At 44.7% G+C, this 22,251-nt stretch overlaps 1 protein-coding gene across 13 annotated transcripts in view; it reads left to right on the plus strand.

Moving 5' to 3' along the window:
• Positions 1-241: 241 nt before the first annotated feature.
• Positions 242-22,251, plus strand: part of Trim9 (tripartite motif containing 9) — a 106,899-nt gene continuing 84,889 nt past the window's right edge. For 4 of the 13 annotated variants that reach the window (XM_057782934.1, XM_057782937.1, XM_057782939.1 and 1 more), the window contains exon 1: positions 247-1,526. In XM_057782934.1, coding sequence (XP_057638917.1) covers positions 705-1,526 — 822 coding nt within the window. In that variant the 5' untranslated portion in view covers positions 247-704. Of the gene's footprint in view, positions 1,527-22,251 lie in introns of all 13 variants that reach the window. The other 9 variants (XM_057782929.1, XM_057782932.1, XM_057782933.1 and 6 more) reach the window with 5 other exon arrangements.

The raw sequence follows: 22,251 nt of genomic DNA on the forward strand, positions 1-22,251 counted from the left end.
CTTCTGGAAGCTGGAGAAAAGCCCAAATGCCTCCAGGAAGGCCCGGGGGAGGTGCCTGCTCTCTGCCAGCAGCGGAAGGAGAAGGAGCATCCTCCGCGGTGCGCTGCGCTGCGCTTGTGGAGGGTGGGTGGGCGCACAGACCAGAGCTGGAAAGCAAGCACCAAGCGCAGGCGACAGGCAGCAGCAACCCACTCGCGACCGGGAGGGGTTCTCACGCCCCCTGCTCCGGGGTGACGGCACCCGAGCTCGGAAGGAAACGGGGCGAGGAATGAATCATCCCGCCCCACTCCTCCCTCTCGGCTCGCGCGCCAACCCCCTCCCGAGATCCCACAGCAGCCAGCAGGCAATGCCGGGGCTCCAGCTCAGACTCCACTGAGCCCCCTGAGGCCTGCAATGGAGAGGAGACAGACAGGGCGGGAGGCCAATGAGAACGGCGCTCTCACGGGCGCCCTCCGCTGAGCCTCGGCTCCCTGGCAGGGCGGGGCTAGCCGCGGAGGGGGCGGGCCCGGGCTGGCGCGCAGCACGGAGGCTCAGCGGCTCGCAGAGCGAGCGCGTCGCGGGGAGTCGGCGCCAAGGCGACACGGAAAGGCGCCACCACCGCCGCCGCTGGGCAAGGTGCTGGACACCGTAGGCCCATCGGCCGCTTCTACCGGTCAGGCCCCTTCTGCTGCAGCCGCGGCTGCCTCGCTTCCAGTCAGGTCCCCATGGAAGAGATGGAAGAAGAGTTAAAATGCCCTGTGTGCGGCTCCTTCTATCGGGAGCCCATCATTCTGCCTTGCTCTCACAATTTATGTCAGGCGTGCGCCCGCAATATCCTGGTGCAGACCCCGGAGTCCGAGTCCCCCCAGAGCCGTCGGGCCTCGGGCTCTGGGGTCTCCGACTATGACTATCTGGACCTGGACAAGATGAGCCTGTACAGCGAGGCGGACAGCGGCTATGGCTCCTACGGAGGTTTCGCCAGCGCCCCCACCACCCCGTGCCAGAAGTCACCCAACGGCGTCCGCGTTTTTCCCCCTGCTATGCCGCCACCGCCCACCCACCTGTCACCGGCTTTGGCCCCGGTGCCCCGCAACTCCTGCATCACCTGTCCCCAGTGTCACCGCAGCCTCATCTTGGATGACCGGGGGCTCCGTGGCTTCCCCAAGAACCGCGTCCTGGAAGGGGTCATTGACCGCTACCAACAGAGCAAAGCCGCGGCCCTCAAGTGCCAGCTCTGCGAGAAGGCACCCAAGGAAGCCACGGTCATGTGCGAACAGTGCGATGTCTTCTACTGCGACCCTTGCCGCCTGCGATGCCACCCGCCGCGGGGGCCCCTAGCCAAACACCGTTTGGTGCCCCCAGCCCAAGGCCGGGTAAGCCGGCGCCTGAGCCCGCGCAAGGTCTCCACCTGCACAGACCATGAGCTGGAGAATCACAGCATGTACTGCGTGCAGTGCAAGATGCCCGTGTGCTACCAGTGCCTGGAGGAGGGCAAACACTCCAGCCACGAAGTCAAGGCTTTGGGGGCCATGTGGAAATTGCACAAGGTGAGTCCTATGCATCCCACCCCTGAATTCCCGCGCCCTGGGTTCTCCAGGTTTGCAGTACTCGGTCCCTCTTTGGGTCACAGCGCATCCCAGTGGGGGCGCAGTGCAGGTGCCTTTGGAGTCTGCCTTGCGATCTGGTGCATTGCAGGAGGCTCGGGGGACATTTAATGTGATGCACTGAAGTTGAATGTCTCCAGGGAGCTGTTGCAGGGATGTCTTTGCGTGGGTTTCCCACCCCAGGCACTGTGCCTGTGAGCTGGGCGCAAAGCACCCCCTCTTCAGTCTGCAGACTATGGCCGCCACCACTTTAGGGCAAAGCCTACGTGGCTTGGCAGAGGCGCGCGGGTGGCAAAGGCCTCTGGGCAAGAGCCAGTGCAGGGTGGATTGAGGACCCGGGACAAGGGGCAGGCGGGGCGATGGGATTGCTGGGACCTCAGGGGAATGTCTCAGGGAGGAAGGCAGAAGCCGGATGCACGGAGGAGGCGGGGAGAGACTCCTCGGGCGGAATACTGATGAGTAGGCTCTGAGCTGGACCTGAGACTCCTCTTGGGAGAGAAGCAGGTCTCGGTGCCTACAACTGTAGCAGGTGGAGAGGTCCTGCGGTCCCAAAGCAAACAGTCTGTCTGGTCTTTACTCTCGGGGGAGGGGGACCTAAGGCCGGAGCTGAAGGGCCAGAGTATTTTAAGCGGTCGCGTCCTAACCCATCTTTTTCCCCAAACCCTCATTCCACCGGGGTTCAAATCTTTCTCCTTTCAGTAGCTGCTTGTGCAAACTTTGAGACACCTGTTAGCAGAGTTGTCTTTCCGGCCCCCTTTGATGGAGCCTCTCCCAGGGCTACTGAAAGAGAATGCTTTTAACATGTTGTCATGTGACTCCCCTACTCCCATGACTTCCTGTGGTTCTCAGACCATCCTTAGAACATTCTAGCAAAATCCTCCTGACATCTTCCTCTTAACATCTTCCTCTTGGCCTCTTCCGCTCCTCGACTCCTCACTCTCTGCTTCTGTTTCCTGCTGTTCTTCAACCGTCACGGGTACCTGCCCTCTGCCTGAGCCTTTACATTGGGTGTTCTTTCCTGAAATTCTCTTCTCCATGCCTAGATTGGGCAACTCCCTCTCTTGCTTCCTTGACTTTACTCAATTGTGAGGCTTTGCAGACCAACGGAAGCCGCCTGCCTCAGACAACCCTTTCCTCTCTGTATTATTTTTCTCAGTACTTATCACCCTGGCATGATAACATGCCACATGGATTAATTATGCTGGGTTTGTGTTTATCTATTGCCCCCTCCCCAACACACACAAAGCCGGAAGATAAGCTTGTGAGGAAAGAGATCTTTATAATATCATGCTTAGCAGGAAGGAGACCACTTGCGGAGATGTGCTGTAAGTCAGCTTTCCTTTTCAAGTCTTCCACGTAGTTGGAGGAACGCGACAGATGCCCAGCATTGTCAGGAGAAATTGTCTTTACACCTCAGTGTTGCTTGCCCAAGGACAAGGCCGTGAAGACAGCCTTGCAGCCCTCAGCTGGGTCCCCCTAGTTTCCCAGCATTCTGTGGGGGCTGGTAAACTGACTCTGGGAGGTGCCTACTCTGCAGTTAAGATCAGAACACCAATAATGACTGGGGACATAAAAAGACAAATGCCACCATTTTCAGCAGTCATTTCTCAATTCTTTCCCTGTCTCGGCCTCCCAAGTGACAACGGATTTATGGCATGTGCCACCATGCCAAGCTCTCCAATTATACTTTTAAAAATGACGTTCAATTTTGAAAGTTTAAAAAACTGTAGTTCTCAGCCATTTTTTTCCTTCATGTATCAATTCTGTACTCAAACTCATAACTGTAGTCTGGACATAGTTGACCTGTAGCCAAATTTTTCCACAAAGTATCTGAGAAATTAGCCACCCTGCCTGGGCAAGGAGCTTAGTGCTATATGTGGATGTCACACAGCCTTAGTTGTCCATGAGGAAAAGTACATGCTCTATCCATGAAGACCAAAAGGAACCTTCAGATCCATGCCAAGCCTCATGTACAGTTGAAATGGCAAGTCTGTTCGTAAGCCGGGCAATGGAAATTGTGAGTAGACACTATGGCTGAAATTTTTATATCTGCTTAAAAAAATTACAAAAAACCCCCATGAGAAATGGAATAAAATGGTTGGAAGGCCACATACTGTCTGATTTTTGGTGTAATTTTTCCAGAATAATGACTCAGTATCATTTTGTCCAGTCAATAGCCAGGTAAGCAAATGGCCTGGAAAAGTTGAGCAGAAGAATGGTAGATTTTAATATTCAGTTGTCATCTGATGGAAGAACACTAATTATTATTCCTTAACTTTGTTTTTCTTTAACAAGATAACATTTACTTCTTCATTTACTATCTCTGTAAATTCTCCTGGACCAGAATTGATATGACCTCCAAAACACAGGAGAGCAAATGACTGAACTTCCTCCTCCCAGAGTTGGGCATTCAGTTATGAATGTTTCCATTCATATTCTATGATAGTAACCATTTCTACTGATGAAGAAAACCCCATAAATAAATATCTCTTAGGCACAAGTCATCAGCTTACACACTCAAGAGCAAATAGTTTTCAAGTAGTTTTAACAGCTGTCTAAAATTCATTGTCATTTTACCAAATGAATTTTTTAGATATTCATGACCTCCAAAATCCATGAAGAAAGAAATAATAATCCAAGCCAAATATCTGACATCAGCACTTGCTCTATTTCTTTATTCAATCTAGGTTGACAGAAGAACTTGCAACATAGAAGAGGCGTGAGGACATTTGGAAAAACTACTGTTATAATTGCTTTGTTATTTTCAGTAGTTCCCAAGAGCTTCAAGAGTCTCAAACTCTTGATTCTGTTAATCACGGATCAGTTTCATAAGCTTTCTCCCATATGTGTGCTGCCAAGCAAAGATATTCTTTTCTTTTTTACCCTAGACATGCACATCCTGATCTTGTCTCAAAGCGTCCTTAAAATTACTGTTAAATTAATTAACTTTGGGGGTTTGAGATAGAGTCCTATGTAACCCCGGCTGCCTTCTAACTTGCCATGTAGCCAAAGATGACTTTGAACCTCTGATCCTCCTGCCCTAACCTCTAATCAAGTCCCTTCTTTTCTAAAGTGAAGATTTACAAGTGAATCGTTTTAAAATAAGCCATCAGTTGACTACACTTTCATTTCTAAACTATATGGGAAAAGTATTTGTTTAACTGTAGCATTTGTATGAAAATGTCTTACATGATACCTCCAAAATAACATTCTGTTAACTACACATTGCAGCGTGTTACAATCTATGTCTCTATGGTCACCCGGCAGCCTGTATTTGTGCCTTTTTCTTCCTATTAGTTTACTTGAGGCAGACATAGAACACTGTGTGTGTAATATAAACGTTCCTAGAGGACTTAGGACAATGGTTCTGAGGAGAAGACAGTGCCCCTTGAACTGGGGCACAGTGAAACACAAAGAGCGTTGGATCCACTTTGATGACTTGTGTCCTTTGCTGCATTCAGTTTTCCTCCTTCTAATTGTGTCGTGAGTCTTTCTGGCTTTGGTGGTAGATAAGTGCACACGATATATTCAAAACTGCAGTGCAAAGCTTCATGTGGAGTGTCATGGCTTCTGCTCCAGTGTCCATTGGAATTGTAAAGAAGGTCCTGGAATTATAAAGACTTTGGGGGCTCTTTTTGAGGGTTAATTTTGATGTGTTGTATTTTTATTATTTATTTATTTAGAGACAGGATTTCACTGTGTAGTTCTATCTGTCCTGGAACTCACTTTGTAGGCCAGGCTGGCCTCAAACTCACAGAGATCTTCCTGCCTCTTCCTCCCAGGCACTGGCATGAAAGGTGTACACTATCACGTCCGATTTTTTCCAAAGGAGTGTGTGTGTGTTATGCTTTTATTTATCTGTAAGTTTTGCTCAATAAAGTTTAGAAAATCTTAAGAATAAATTGAGCCACAGTGAAGTAGCCAGAGGACAGGAGGCTTCAACACTGGCAGGGCTGCTTACTCTCAAGATTACACAAGTCTCATGCCTCTCCCTGCCACCCACAGGATGCAAAGAACTTCAATGGTGTTCTTAAAAGTATTTGAAAAAAAATAATGTAAAATGTTTACAAGTGATTAATTTCTGCTTGCATAGAGTAAGAGGTAGTCCCCCTTCATCTGTTGTTTGGTAACCAGAAATAATGTCCACACACAAGTTTCATGGTCAGCAGGAAAATTAATGCGCATTTCCCACCTGCATAAGCTGAAGGACCTTGCGGTGTGCGTGACACTGTGTGGGCTTGGAATAGCCTTCCTCTGAAATACTCGGAGTATTTTTGATTTTTCTTGAGGGGGATTTTGCAATATTTACATATGCATAGTAAGATATCTTAGGATGGGATCTAAATTTAAACCCACAAGTTATTTCGTATACATTTTATTTAAAGAGCTTGGGGGTCATCTTATACAGATTTTTTTTAAAGTACCAGCCGGTGTGATGGAGGCTCACCTGAGGTTAGGCAGGAATTTGCACAAGCTAAACACCAGTTTGTGTTTGGAGGCATTTTCAGTTTTTAGATTTACAAATTAGAGGCACTCAGCCTGTAACCTTGGCATCCAGGGTAGGAGAAGAACCTTTTATGTGGAAAAAAAAGTGAAATAGCACAATAGTTGTAAATAATATGATTTTAAAATAAACTTTATCAGATACTGATAGCTGTAAAGGAACCAGCTTAGGTGATGTCGAAAGATTTCATGGGAAGTGTAACAAAATCTGCCTTCCAGGGAGGATGACGCTGGCATGCCAGAGTTCACTATGTCACTCAGCTTTGGACCAAACAAAGCGGTGCTAACCTCAGTGAGCTTTTGATTTCTCATTCATCTCAATGTCCTGGTCCCTTTGTTCTCTTTAGCTAGTTCTTGATGTTTTCCCTGCCACTCTCAATTGAGAAATCCCGAGTTACAAAAATACATGGTTTAAAAAAACACTTGGCCATCTTCACTGAGGATTCTAATTGTTTTTAATTCCAGATATTGTCTCCGAAACATCATACTTAGAAGGCCGCATTCTGATGCTTTAGGTCCAAACACAGAGGCAGTGTTGGTTCAGTGAAGCAAAGATGCCACAAAATCTACCTGGTCACTTCTATTTGACTGGTTTCTTTGGCTGGTTTTATTGTGAAGTTGTTTGCAAAGAAGTCCAAGGGAAGCTTTATTTTAAGAGCTCTAAATACCCAGTGTATGCCCTGATGCACTTTTTTACAGGGCCATCTCCTATACATACTGGATCGCTAAACAAATCTCTGCCAGTTGTAAATTTTGTTTGTTTTCAAAGGCAAGAAACCTCTGGTTATGTCTAAAAATCTAGAATCCATTATGTTATTATTTTATTTGTGTGTGTGTATTCATGTGTGCATGCATGCCTGTGTATGCATACATGCATGCAAATGCCCCATGGAGGCCAGAAGAGGGTGCTGGATCTCCTGGCACTGAAGTTATAGGTAGTCATGAGCCACCAAATGTGGCTGCTGGGAATGGATCTATGCAGGAGCAGCAAGCGCTCTTAACTCTTGAGTTGTTTTCTCACCCTGCTGTTCTATACTCGAGGTCAGACGTTCTTAAGCTAGGTTTGCAGTAATTTTCCATAGTTAAATAAGTTTGGAACTCTCCATTCTAAACGTACTTCTGACAGTTCCCATTGTACGATGTTATATCATCATAATGCCATATGGTGGTCATCCTCTGTCCACAGTGTCATCTCCTGTGATTTTGGTTATTGGAGTTCAAAAGTATTAAATGAAAACTTCTAAAGGTAACAATGTCTAAGTCTTACATTGCTTGCTATTCTGGGTGGCATGGTGAACTCTTGTCCCATTCTGGTCTGTCCACTCAGGATGTCGTTCGCTCCTTTCTCCAGAGTATCTACTGCAGAACCTCAGTTGGTAGCTTGGTCCATTATCTGATGCACTGCTGTAGGATGGCAATGTCTATGCAGAATAGAATATCCAAACCCCAACCTGAGGAAGAAAGTCGCTAGTGAGCCCCTCCCTAACTCTTATGTTAATTCTTAAGTAAATGTTGAGTTAAATTTATTACTCTTTAAATGCTACAAGTTGAAGGGAAAGAACTACCTAATTTTGTAATGTTTATATATATTTGGATCTGGATGCATATTGTCTTCTTTACTATTGTAAATACTATGATTCTTTACAATGATTTTAGGCATCAGAAGTCTAATGTACTATATGAAATAGCAGCTGATCTTCCTTGACTACTTTTCGACTCTGTACACAAAATGCCAAGGGCAAGTTTAACTGAGTTTCTCACTAAACTATATTAGGTAAAAGTAGATTGTTTTGAATATGCTTTTGATTAAAAAGGCAGTATTAAAAAGTGAAAGGGCAGCTGGGTGGTGGTGGCTCATGCCTTTAATTCCAGCATGCAGGAATTTAATTCCAGTTAGGCAGTTCTCTGTGAGTCTGAGGCCAGCCTGGTCTACAGACTGAGTTCCAGGTCAGAGCTATACAAAGAAACCCTGTCTCAATAAATAAATAAATACAGAGATAACTCCGTGGTTAAGAGAGCACATACTGCTCTTCCAGAGAACCCAAGCTTGAGTTCAATTCCCAGCACCCAACCCAGCAGCTCATAACTGCCTGGTTCTAAGGCGGTGACTCTCAACCACAGGGATCACAGATCAGATATCCTGAATATCAGATATTTACATAATGATCCATAACAGTAGCAGAATTACAGTTACAAAATAACAACAAAATAATTTATGGTTGGGGGTCACCACAACATGAGGAACTGTATTAAAGGGTCACACCATTAGGACGGGTGAGAACCTCTGCTCTAGGGGTCCTGATGCCCTCTTCTGGCTTCCAAGGCTCTCTGTATGCACATAAACACATGCACCCATGCACATACAATTCAAAATAAAAACAAAATATTTTTAAAAGTTAAAAGCCATTCTAGCACAAGAGTTTATAAAAGCTATGTGAGTAGCATTTCTGAGGGGCAGCTTCATTAATATTTTAGACAATAATATAGATATTGAGGTCAGTTCTTTAAATTTAGAGTTACAATGAAATGGTAACAAGCAGTTTATCAAGATAATCAGAGGCTGGTCAGGTTTGTCTAATTCATCCCAAAGTTCTCCACTCCTGAACAGGGGTGTGCGGGGTTGGGGCGGTGTCTCCCAGCAAGGATCTATCCCAGTTGCTCAAGTCAACGCTAGTTGCTGGCGGCCATCTTGTCTCTCTTTCTCCTGCAGCCGCATCAGGGATGTGAGTGTGGTCTTTTCGTTTGGTTCTGGGTTTGCCATCTATCACTCTTCTAGATGAAAGTGCAGTGTGTCGGCCTGGGACTAGTCACAGTCCTGTCTGCTACTTAGCTTTTCCCGCCTTCTGTCCCATCTGACCTCTGATCTCCCAGCTATCTTCCCATCCACTGGGCTTACCTTCGGCCCTTTCTTAGACCCGACTTTGGTCCCTCAACCAAGCCTTCCTAGTTAGTGCTCAGGCTCCACAGCCTTACCCCAGTCCACCTTCTCACCAGCTTCTCCGATGCTTCCTCCATCCCTGCAAGGGTAACCTGGAATTTCAGTCTCTGTAGCTAAACATGGCCTTAAACTGCAGAACTTTAAAAACAAATAAACAGCCGGGCGGTGGTGGCGCACGCCTTTAATCCCAGCACTCGGGAGGCAGAGGCAGGTGGATCTCTGGGAGTTCGAGGCCAGCCTGGTCTAGAAGAGCTAGTTCCAGGACAGGAACCGAAAAAGCTACGGAGAAACCCTGTCTCGAAATCAAAAAAAAAAAAAAAAAAAAAAAAAAAAAAAAAGGAAACAGTAGGCTGCGAATTGTCTTCATTTTGACCCGATTAATGCTAAGCTGAAAAAGGCAACCTCTCTGTGTTTCTGGTTTGGTATACATAAACAAACATCAGCATTATGGATCTCCACCCCCTCCTCCCCAAAGTGCCTGACTTCAGCAACTCTTCTATATCACTTCTTTCCCTCTTGAGTGTTTGAAACAACCTGAGTCGTGTCGATGTCCTTAACTTTTCTGGTCTGATCCCAAGCATCTCCTCATCCCTGTTTTAGCTTCACCCTATTCCTCAGCGTCCCCTGCTCTGTGTTCTAAAAATGAACATCCTCCATCAATAACTGCTTATTTGTGTGTTTTACACTGTAACCCAATAACCCTATGCCATATATATATTCAGATTTACCATTGTCTCACACATATCTTGTACTTAGTGGATGTTAGATAAAGATCTGCTTAACGAAGGGAAGAATCAGTGAAAGGAAGATTAATTACAACCAGCAAAATCCCAGTGTTTTATGTTTATAAATTAGCCTGTCAGGGATTATCAAATTTTAAACATTTTGAACGCTTTCTGTTAAAATGCTCTGAGTACTGACTGTATGCAAGACACCCCTAGAAGTCATTTGTAGCAAGTTTTTTTTTTTTTCATCTGCTTATCTTCCTATGGAAAGGAATACAGGAATGTCATAAAATCACACCAACCTGTAAGTGGCAGAGCCAGAATTTGAACCTAGGCTGATTCCAGAGTCCATGCATTGACTGCTATCCAGTCGTACTTTCTGATAAGCAGGAATTACATGACCTGTAAGGTACAGTGCTGTGTCTTGTAAATCCCAGGTTCTCAATGAGTAGCCGAGGTCCTTTGTTTCTCATCTGTAGAAATTGCTGAGAAATTAAAAGTTGTTTTTCTCCTAAGTTTCCTTGCGACAAAATCCATTACAAGAGGAAAATTCACAGCAAGGGGGAAGGAGACACATTTGTTGAGCATCCCATAAACAAGATTATCTGAGGTGAAAAACAGACAAAATTAAGTCCTGAGGTCCAGCCTGCCTTCCTGCTAGAGCTAGGCGACAGACAAGGACATGCCAGCTCAGCCACAGTCCTCTTAACGAAACAACACAGCTTAAAACATGAAGATAGCATAAAAGAATAAAGAGCTTTTTAAACAAATGGGGGCACATGAGTACTTTGTTTTTGTATCTAAAATCTCTTTTGGCTGTATTTTTGAAAACACAAGTAGATGTTTAAAACCCTACTTGGGAATCTGGTCTGTGTTTATTGTCAATTTCTTCTTGCACTTTTGCCTGTGGAACTGAATGGAGCTTCTTAAACATTCTTTCCTGGGATCTCCTTTTGCCCAGCAGAATTTTACACACCCTTGATACACAGGTACTTAACATGTGTCAAGTCAATATCCACTGATAATAAACTCTAAAGAGAGCTATTATAGAACAATCCTTTGGTATACATAAAGTTATACTATTTATTAGGGACAAAAGCACATTTGTGAGATGGGTGTATTCTTTTTTTTTTGCATAAGAAATTAAATCCTGGCTGAGAGTTTGCAAACTGTCTTCAGTATCTTTCAGAGTTGATCAATATTTTAATAATTGTCAATGTTTAAAACACATAAGTAAGCAAAAGATTGGCAGAATCTGAAATTTACTCCAAACCATTAATTTAATATTTTTTGTTTGCTTGTTTTGCTTTGTTTTTCAAGACAGGTTTCTCTATGTAGCCCTCACTGTCCTGGAACTTGATTCTTAGACCAGGTTGACCTCCAACTCAGAACTCAGAGATCTTCCTGCTTCTGCCTTCCTAGTCTGGGATTAAAGGTGTGTGCCACCACCGCCCAGCTCAACACATTACTAATGAAACACAAATGTCAGTTTTAAACATGAAATACTCTAATCTGAAAGTGTACTAATTTGATACTTGCATACTCATGAATGTCAGTAGGAAAATATTTTCAAAGTCTCTTTGTATTTTGGCGATTAAAATAGTATGTTTCGACAAGAGCAGAAAACTTTGTGGGGCCACAACAAACACTCCAATTCCTAACATATGGGAGCCTCAAATCTGGGTGAGCTGTCTTAGGTAGCATCTGCTGGCATTGCTTGGCTTGACCGCTCCTGCGGTATAGGGAACAAATGGTCTGTATTGAGAACCGAGCTGCTGGGAAGCCACACATCAGCAACATCCTATGTTCACAGCCTTGTACTGGTCCCAGATTCTCTGTGACCACTACATCCAGTGCCACATGAAGTGGCAACCCATAGCTGAAGGAGCCATGGGTAGTCCCATTCATGAACAGACATGGTTTAGAAACAGATTGAAACTCTGCCCCCCCCCCCCAAAATGTGACTCATAAGCCTTGCTGCTGTGGTCTGAAGGGGACCCTGTAGAAGTGTATTCCCCAGAGCAGAGCTGTGGAGAGGTGGGACCTGGAGAGTGTAGTTGGGTCAGCGAACTGTGCCTTCAGGAATGGGTCCATGGCATCTGGCTGGACTAGTCACCAAGAAGGTGGGCTCCTGATGAGAGGATGTGTTTGGTCTCACTCCCACTTTCTCTCACTTGGGAGATGCTGTGTCATGGTACAGCAGATGGCCCTTAACAGATGCAGTCTCTGGAGCTTCTAAACCAGGGAGCCAAATACATTTCTGTTCATTATTACCCTGTCTGTGGTGTTTTGTACCACAGCACAAATGGATAAGGACTCTTGCATAAAATCAAAGTTGCATGTTTCTGCTAGCAGCTCTGACCAAAGGAGAAGCTGTTCTGTAAGGACTTTGCTTTGGAAAGTTTTGCTGAACGTTGCTCTTTGGTGTGGGATCAGCCATCTTTTGTGAGCTTCGTAGATGTTTAATTCTCTTCTGCCACTGATGCATTCACGGGAAGTTGACTTTCTGCCCTGATGAGATATTTGTTATTATTGATATATTTGTTCCTCTTCTTTGTCCTTACTTTGCTTGAAGCTTGTATTCTGAGGAACAGCCGGCAATGTGTACTTATCACTGGGTTCCATGCTCTAGGAAACATCCAAGAGAAGCATTTTGAGCTGCCCTGTATATTACTCTAAGATATCATCTGTCCTCTGGACAAAGCAGCTGGCAGAAGGTGGTTACCTAAAACAGGTAACCTAGATCAGGCTCGGAGACTTCAGACCCTGGACCATCAAATACATGTGTGTGTGTGTGTATGTGTGTGTGTGTGAGTATGCTAAAGAGCAAAGCTGATGAGACTCCAGAACATACTTTATCGTAATCGCCCTTTCTTGATGATCCTTAGCTTTTCTCATCAGAGCAAATGACCAACAGCTGACTGAACTACACACCCACATCGTCTGTTGCTCACTGATATTTACGCCATTGCCAGGACTACATGACTCATGAAGCCTATAAAGAAAGCCACATTGCTTATGCTGGACCATCCTCCTTCTCACACCTGTGAAATGCTATCCCCAAAGCATTCATCACATAAAGTCAAATGTAAAATCAGACTTACATCCAATCTAATAAATCTTTTAAGGCAGAGATTAATCCACGGGGCTTCCAACAAGCAGCTCTTACTGATTTTATTGACCATCAATCATCCAGCCAAGATTTAGCAAGGAAATATGATAAAGAGCTTGCAGCATGTGATCAATGGGGAAAAAGTATGATGTTTACAAGCTGCCTATGCTATCTGCCCATCTTCTGCCACTATGGAAGTCAGTCTACCATTGGTGGAGCTAAACCATGGAGTGGTGTTAAATATAATATTCTCCATTTTCCACTTTGAGAAGCAAGAAAAATAGAATGTTGAAGTTTGTATGCATGTGCAATTTCCAGGCTAGCTCTAACAAGTTTACTTTTCAAGGGTACTGTATTTGACCATTCTCAGTAGAGCCCAAATGCACCTGCACGTGTATACTTAGCGTAGAACATGGACTCTTTGAAAACTGCTTCTGGGAATGGCACCTATGGCCCCTTACATGCTTGGCTCTGCTCTTAAACTCTGTCCTTAGCCTTTCTTTCTTTCTTTCTTTCTTTCTTTCTTTCTTTCTTTCTTTCTTTCTTTCTTTCTTTTTTTCTTCCTTCCTTCCTTCCTTCCTTCCTTCCTTCCTTCTTTCTTTCTCTCCTTTTTTTTAATTTTGAAACTGAGTATCACTAAGTTGCATAGGTTGGCCTTGAATTTGCCATTCTCCAGTAACTAGGATTACTATTTTTATCTAAATATTTTTCAAATTCTCAAGACTCCACAGTTTTTATAGTTGAGCCCATGTTTAGCTGTTAATCCAGCATCTGCATCGACTCTAGCATCTGCAGCCTACTGGATGCTGTCCATCATTTGCATTTGGATGCATTTGGATGGATTGGCTGCTTCACACTTAGCATGCCCAGAGCAGAACTCCTCAATGCTTTCCCACCGGTAACCACGGATTGCCTCTTTTTATTCTGTATAAGATCTGAATGATGCAAGTCTACAGCAGAGTCATATTGAGACAAGAGAATGGGGCAGGCGGAATGAGGTCCAGGGGGCCTTACACAAAGCCTTATACAATTAGCATCTGAAAAAAGCAAGTTGGCAAAAAGGAGGGATGGGCCCCCATCCTCACCCAGCTGTATGCCAACTAAAAGTAACTGGGGTGCTGGCCTACGGCACTAAAATGCACACCTCTACGTGGAGAGTTCAGAGGCTGAGCCATATGAGCCATGGAGATGTATGTAGAACTACATGTAACCGGGCATGTGTAGAAAAGCTCATGCTAAGCTCAGGTTGTGCTTTGTTCCGTAAAAGTTCCCTTGTGTCCCACACTCCCATCTGAGTCACTAAAGGCTGTTGTTATGCCCGCTTCCTGCCCTGGAAGTGTATTCGTCCTTAGTAAGTTCTCGCTTGTTACTATCTGCATGCCATGTGTTGCTGCCTCAGTTTTGGGGTACAAGAACCTGGTAACCCCTCAAGAGGTTTCCAAAAAAAAAAAAAAAAAAAAAAAAAAAACCCGATCTGCTGGTATCGAAGTGAGGAATATTGATTTCAAAGCTCAAGATGCCAGATTAAGCACTTCAAACCTGCACACTCTTTAGAACAGCAGCTTTGGAAAGCTAAGCAGTGACTCACGCGGTAAAGAAAAGCATCAGGTTCTAGAATCATCAGATGAGGAAATGAGGTTAAGAGAAAATCCCAGACAAGGCTTGCATAAGCACACGATGCTCTAGGTGCTGGAACAAGGCCATTCCCCAAAGTCACGGGTGGACTTCTCTCCACATAATGAGGCAGATACCATTGTCATCCTCATTCCAAATTCGCAAATGAGGCCAAGGAGCCGAGAAGCCCAAAGTCAGAGCTAACAGGTGACCGCGTCAGACTGCTGGCTCTGTGCATTCACTACTGCAATGGCCAGTCATGCGCAGGCCTCCAGCTCCGCTCTATTCACACCTGTCCTCAGCCCTGTAAGGATGCTAACTCTCCTACGGAGACAGCAGGTCCTCTCTGTATAAGCAGCTCATCATAGCACATGCTCCTCTACAGTTTAATTCAGTAGCTTTCAGTCTATCCATTCACAGAGATGTGCAGCCAGAGCCATGTGTGAAATCCCACATCTTTATCACCCAGAAAGGGTTCCCATCCCCATTTCTAGCCTCAGCACTCCTCTCGGTGCCCAGCACCTGGAAACTTCTAGAGCATGTCCTGTTTCTGTGGATTTGGCAAACGTAGTCATAGGATGTGCTCCCTTTTGTGTCTGGCTTCTCCCACTCAGCGTGGTTTCAAGGCTCTTCCTCTGCAGCACACATTGGTACTTTGTCCTGTCTTGCAATGGGTTACTAATTTACAGTGTTAGATATATTATACTTGCTTTTGTATGCACATGTGGTGAGTATGTTTGCTCCCACATCGCAGAGATTATACATAATGCTGCTTGCATCTCTATGCCCAGGCTTTTGTGTGGATGTGTTCTCAATTATCTTGAGTGTCCTTGAATCCTAGCTCATCATGCCTCTAATATCCTAAATGATAGAAGAGCATGTGTTGATGAGGCGAGTCCAGGTGAGTTTTGGAGTTTGATGTTTGACACTCGGAGACTGCCAACTTGTTTTCCAAGACACCGTACCTTCTTGCTTTCCCATGAGCAGTGTATGCCATTCCATTTTCTCCATCCTTGTCAAAATGTGTTATTGTTGGACTTTGAATACAGACATCCTAGAGGGTATGAAGTGGTGTCTCTTTGTGGTTCTGATTTGCATTTCCCCAGTGATAGAAATGTCGTTGGAAATCCTTTCAGATGCTTTTGGTTTTGTCCCCTTCTTTTTCTATTTCAACCTTAACGGGCTAGTTCCAAGGTAGAGCTTGGGTGAGCTCTGTCCAGCAGGCTCTGCCAATTACAAAGTGTCGGAACATCTCAGTGCAGCAGCTGACGCTTCCCTAGCATGATGGCCTTCCTCCTTATCCCGAGTGTGTGGGTGCATGTGTGTGTGCGCACCTGTTTATTCAATGAAGCTCAATTAAAATAGAATTTTTCCTTTTGGAAGACTCTCCCATGATCCCAGATACCCACAATTTGTTTTATGTTTTGTTTTGTTGTTGTTGTTGTTTTTGTCTTTTTGAGTGTTGGTTTTCTATAGTCTATGTCTATAACCACTAAAGTTTATTAATTTTGTTTTGTCATTGTTGTTCTTTAAGGGGGAATTGTTTATGCTATTAAATTGGTGTCTCTTCTTCATCACAATGTCCTCTATTTCTATAAACACCTAACTTTCAGTAAGTTAGAACCTTGGTGAAACAGATCAGCCTGAGACCACCATCCCTCCCCACTCCCCTGTGGGCCTCTGTGAACCCCCTGGTTTCTGACAGCCTGTCTGCAAGCACCTCCCTTCATGTTCTCTGCGGCTGCTGTTGCGCAGTGCTGGGACTAAAGCAGAGCCTCCGCATGCTAGGCAAGCGCTGTGCTTCTGAGTTGTACCCCAAGCCCCAGCCTAACTGCTTAGTCCTCTCAGAGGCTTGCTCTCATTGGAGGGTGTTCAGTAGGCTCAGCCAGTTTCTGATCCTTTACCCAGGAGCTTCTGGGGAGTCCCCCTAGCCACCCCATGTGGCTTGTGCCTCCTCTGCCCTCCCCTAGCCACTGGCTTTCTCAGCCCTGGCTTCATTCCCACTGAAGGTCCAAGTGATGGCAGCTCCCCAAATCATACCTTGTGTGTGCCTTAGGGCTGGCACCGATCCCAACAATGTATCATTGTAATGGACTTGGCCAACAACATGTAATGATAAAATAAGATTACAGCATACACACCAGGGTCATTTAAAATGTGCTCACACTCATCTGAGTTTGAATGGTGTCATAAGTGATTTAATCAAATGCAACACAGAACCTATTGGCGTGTAGCCACTACTGATAAGAAATATGATAGTTTCTGTTGCTGTTGGTGGTGGTCCTAGGGATTAAACCCAGGGGCTCATGAGTTCTAGGCAAGCAATCTAACCACCGAGCTCCGTCCCTAATCATTTTTCTTTTATTTGGAGACAGAGCCTGGCTAAGTCGCTCTTACTATCCACTAACTCCATTCTTCCTGCCTCAGCCTCCCGCGTAGCTGAGAGTCAGATATCACCACGCAATCCTTCTTAGAACAGACACTGAGTAGGACCTGCACGCTCTGCTTACACTGAGCACTGGACATAAAAAAATGATTTATAAATTTCATCTGCAAATGGGAGATGATTGAATTAGCCACTAGAACATTATTATCTAAATTGAAGGCTGATAAAGACTGGCCAATTAATTATTCTTTCCTGAGTGTGTCCAGAGTCCAATTATGTTTTCATTCCACTAAATTTTACATTATTACAACAAAGTTATCAATTTATTTATAAAAGTCTCTTTATTTTGAGCCATGATCTCTCTATATAGTCCAGGCTGACCTCAAATTCACATAATCCTCTTGCCCCAGCCTCATATATGCTCGTATTATAGGCATGCACCACCAACCTCCGCTTTATTTAATGGTTTAAATTGCATCTTTTAGCTCGGGATTGTTGATTATTAAGTTTTATAAAACTCAGCAAGTACAAAAGCTTATATTGTAAAATAGTCATTGGAAATTTCATTCTGCTTTTCAGATATACCTTATCTTGTGTGTTTAAGGCTCACAACATAATGTTCTGAGACACCTACAGGTAGCTCAGTGAAGTGGATCAGGTTGATATACTGTCATCTCACAAAAAGTTGTTACTTTTTGTGACAAGAACAGCAAATTTTCCTTTAATCAAAGGTCCTATAACACAGTTTCTTTGCTGTGGTCCTCATGCTGTAGACCTGATCCCGAGACTCAATTATTCTGTCCATCTATTGTATTTTCATTTGACCTACATGTCCTAACTCCCCTTTCCTTATAACCTCTATGTTTTATATACTTGACTTTCTGAATACATCACCTTTTCCTTGTCTATTCATCCACTAGTGGACTCTTAGCTGGTTTCCATACCTTGGTTATTGTGAATGTGAACACCAGAGGCTTTTTTTTTTTGAAGAAATTATTGGACTAGCATACCCGAAAAGATTGACATAAAATCTACAGACATTGGATTTGAACTCAGTTTCCTTTAGTGTTGAATTATAGCTTACGATTTTCTTCAGAGCTCAAATCACATTGGTCAGTGGGGCACTTTATTCCCTGCATTCCTTTGCAGCCCACTGCTTTTTCGTTCCCAGGTATGTAAGGAATTTAGATGGCTCCTATTCAGAGCCCATCCACATTGTAACTACCTGAGGCTCTTGTTGGCTAAGCGAAGTTCTTCTTAATTCAAGTTCAGGTGCAGGAGAAAAGACTATTTGGCAGGTATTGCTCCCCAGGTGGATCAGCTGCTGAGAAGTTCGTGCAGTGAGGGAGATGTCTTGTTGATCACACAATCAAGCCCTTTTATATATGCCCAGGCATACTCCATGTGTCTCCTTATAGAGAACGCTTGCGTAGATGATGGCGTATGGCTGTTTCAAGCCCAGATGCCTCTGACAACTGGCTCTTTTAATACTGAGACTGCGGTCAGGAACAGGGTTTTGTGAGTGAACTTTGTCATTGGATGTGATCTCATTTGGTGTTTATATCGCTGCAGACTTCCCTAAGATTTGGCAGGACAGCTCACTAGAATTGGCTTAGGGCTTCATGTGTGTTGGGGCAGAGGCTGATGAGGGCCCGTGCTTTAGTTTGATAGGTCACCTCACCTAAAGTTATAGAGCATCTTAGACATCAGTTTCTTACTTAGTACCGATCACAGCCAGCATAATTACATGGTACATGGTTAGGAGAGTATGAGATATCCTTCAGGGATTCAGGTTAACATACAAGAAAATATGAGAAACAGGGAAGAGAATGGACATGGCAGATGTAAAAATTAATCTCTGGTTAAGTCTTTTTAGGCAAGTGTATAAGTCAGAGTTAGAACCAAAGGACTAGAGCTCCATGAAGAAGGTTGTCATGATAAAACCACAGGGAGACCGCAAGTATATCAGACAGCTAACGGAATAAGAAGGCTGGCTTTGCTAACTGGGTCTAATGCAATCCGGGAAGCACTATGGAGGGTGAAGAATATATGGTGCCTGAACTTGGGTTTCTTTGCGTTTCTCATCTCTGAAATGAAAATTGTATCAGATCCCACCTGCAAGGATTGCCATGACTAAGAATAATGATTTGAATGTTTATTGTCTTCCATAGGCTGATAGGCTGATGTGTTAAAGCTTAGGTTACCAGCAGGTGACGCTATTTGGAGGTGTCATGGAAACTTCAGGAGGTGGGGTCTTCAGGAAGCAGATTGCAGGGACATGCCTTTGAAAGTTATAGCTTGCTCCCAGTCCCTTCCTTGTTCTCTGCTTCCGGCCCACCAAAGGACTAACAGTCTCCTCCACCATATTCCCAGTGCCATGTATTCGGCCCAAGTGCGCGAGACCAGGTTACTGTGGACAGAACTCTGGAGCTGTGAGCTAAAATAAAACAGCCCTTCCTGTGATGTTCTCATTAGATGTGGACCACTGAGATGCGATTGTAACTAATGCGCGGAGTGGTAGAAGTAAACACAAGTTTTCACTGTTACATAGCTACACTGTGTCTATAAAAGCCTGGGATAGAAGGGCCACACTGTTCACGCTGGTTTCCTGAGCATCGGAGCTCCTCCTCTGGGAATGAGGGAAATTCAAGCAGCCAGGGCCTCTTTCACAGAGCACACACAAGATGAAGAAACAGAAAAGGAAGGATCCAGGAGACAAAAAGTCACCCGTGACCTTGAGGGCTATGGCTCTTTTGAAGAGAGGAGGCCAGTGAATTCCATGGAGAAACGTGGGCATTGGAGCCAGGAAACCTCACTGTCTTTATTTACTTTCCTGCCTTTCGTAAGAGATTGAACTGCTCTACACCTCCTGTGAGTTTGGAGACCAGGCAATAATGACACTGCACTCGCTAGAGCAGACCCCAGAGCTTGTCACTGAGAAGTCCCAGGCATTAGCGTGTTCTCAATAAATAACAGCCCTTGTTATTCAAAAGCCATTCAGGTGCTTATGCGGGGGCACTGGTATTCCTGTATCCTGACTGTAGCAACAGACAACAGAAATGTCTAAAGTCCCTGCTGACCAAGTAAAGGCTATTTAATAACAACTTGTTAGAATATCTTTTTAGCTTTCACTTGGCAAAAGAGCCCACGATAGATTTTGTAGTTGGTATATTCTATACCAAATGCAGGTAGACGCGTTACTCAGAAGTTAGCCAGTAACAAGGAAAAATCCAGGTAGATCAGACTAGCCAGCTGATTCTAGAATCTTGGAGAGTTCAGACAACTCAGCCAGACACTTTTCCCCCCTTCTTTCTTCAATTCTGTTCAAGATCTCTGACTCACACATGCCAATGGGTTTGCTAAAAGTTCCTCCCATAACTTCAGGAAGCCCAGCAGAAATGGGGGGAAGAAGTTAGGCAGGTGTAAGCAGGGTGCTTCTGGAAAGCAATCCTGAGTGAGGCTGGGTTCCCAAACCGTTTGTGGAAACTGGAGTAGGTTTTAAACTCATGAGTGACACTTCAGTGTGAAGACATGTTTGCTGTGTGTCTTCATATATGAACACATATGTAAATGCATTACCTTGAGCCCACGGTACCAACAAATTAGCAAGATTTATAAAAATTTTCCCCCAGGAAGAAAGAGCAAATGGGGAGAAGGAGGTCTCAGTCAGGGCGAGAGTCATTAGCATCCAGGTGTATTGATGTTTCTCGGAGTCTGTCAGGTTAAGCTGCCTGCTGCTGGCTGCCATGTCTTTTTGAAGATGCTTCACATCTCCAGTGTTTCAAGTTTCTCCACACAGGGGCTTCGGCTCTGGGGGATGAAAGGATGGCAGGTGAGGTGGGGCAGCTTCTTCCACCCCCCCTCCTTTTTTTACCTGGGCCTTGGAAGTCTCCCTAGGGCTTTATTGTCCTGCTGGATCCTTGTTAGAGGGAAGGGAACAGAGGGGGCAGAAAGGCTGCCCAGTGGAGGGAGGAGGCCACATGCTGACTGGCTTTGAACTCATTCCCGTTCCCTGCAGAGCTACAACCCGCAAGCTGATCAGTAATGACCCTCATAGCCCTGTTCTGTAGGCCATACCCTTTGTCATTCCTCACAAGGAAAGAGGGGTGCTCAGGGATTGAAAAGCTGTTTTTGATGACTCTCTAGAATAAGAAGTACTATTTGACTGAGAAATTGAGAGTGAGAGCAAAATGGCTAAAAATGTGTCTTCCTTCTCAGAGCAGGGCTGTCAGGACTGAGCTGGGGTGTGGCCTGGAGTTCTCTACCTCAGGGCAGGAGCCACAGCTTAGTGCTAAACTTCTAATGGGAGTAAAGCTATATTCATTGCAGAGGTCGAATATGTTTGGTTGTTGTCTTCAGTCTTTGTGTTCACAGTCCTCTTCCTTGCCTGCTGGTGATATTCAGAGCCAAAACACCTTGGTTCCCGGCAGGTGCCTTGGCTGACCTCAGACCACCTACCTGCCTGAGATCTCTGGAGTTGAGAAGGACTGATATAAGCCAAATCCAGCATGGCTTGTGACCTTTTAGCTTACGTCAGACAGAAGGAAATGCAAGATTGCAAGTTTTCTAAAATGATTTCTAAAATTATTTAAGACTGCAGCTGCAAAGAAAAAAAAAGTGACAGAGTAGAAATCAGGAATGTATGAATGTATAGTGAGATCAGGAATGTGTGAATGTATAGTATGAGATCAGGAATGTGTGAATGTATAGTGAGATCAGGAATGTGTGAATGTATAGTGAGATCAGGAATGTGTGAATGTATAGTATGAGATCAGGAATGTGTGAATGTATAGTAGAAATCACGAATGTGTGAATGTATAGTGAGATCAGGAATGTGTGAATGTATAGTATGAGATCAGGAATGTGTGAATGTATAGTAGAAATCACGAATGTGTGAATGTATAGTTTGAGATCACGAATGTGTGAATGTATAGTAGAAATCACGAATGTGTGACTGTATAGTATGAGGAGGGAAAAGACCGGAATAGGCAGAGGACACACCGAGGACCCAGTTCTCAACACTAAGGAGATTTATTTGCCCCAACCGGACAAAGACCTGCCTCTGGATAGAGAGGAGACACATAGCCCATTGGCAAGTGGCAGGTTATAAAGGAAAAAGGTATACTCCTTAACCCACCCCCATGTTAGGATGAGTTGGTTTGTTTTGATTGGGCTTGTAATTATGTGAGCCCAACCAGGCTTTTGATTACTGGACTTCAGTACTTTGATAGCCGGCCTTGGCAATTAGCCTCAGGAAGAGGAAGTGGCCAAATAAGGGAACAAATCTTGGTGGCAAGCTTTAGGAATGTGATCTAACAGTTTAGCAAGGTAAAGGGAATGGGGGACGGGCAAGGCCTTCCAGAGCCGAGTTTGCAGCGCTCAGGCCACTA

The sequence above is a fragment of the Chionomys nivalis genome, chromosome 10 (genome assembly GCF_950005125.1).
Source record: "Chionomys nivalis chromosome 10, mChiNiv1.1, whole genome shotgun sequence".
Lineage (NCBI taxonomy): Eukaryota > Metazoa > Chordata > Mammalia > Rodentia > Cricetidae > Chionomys > Chionomys nivalis.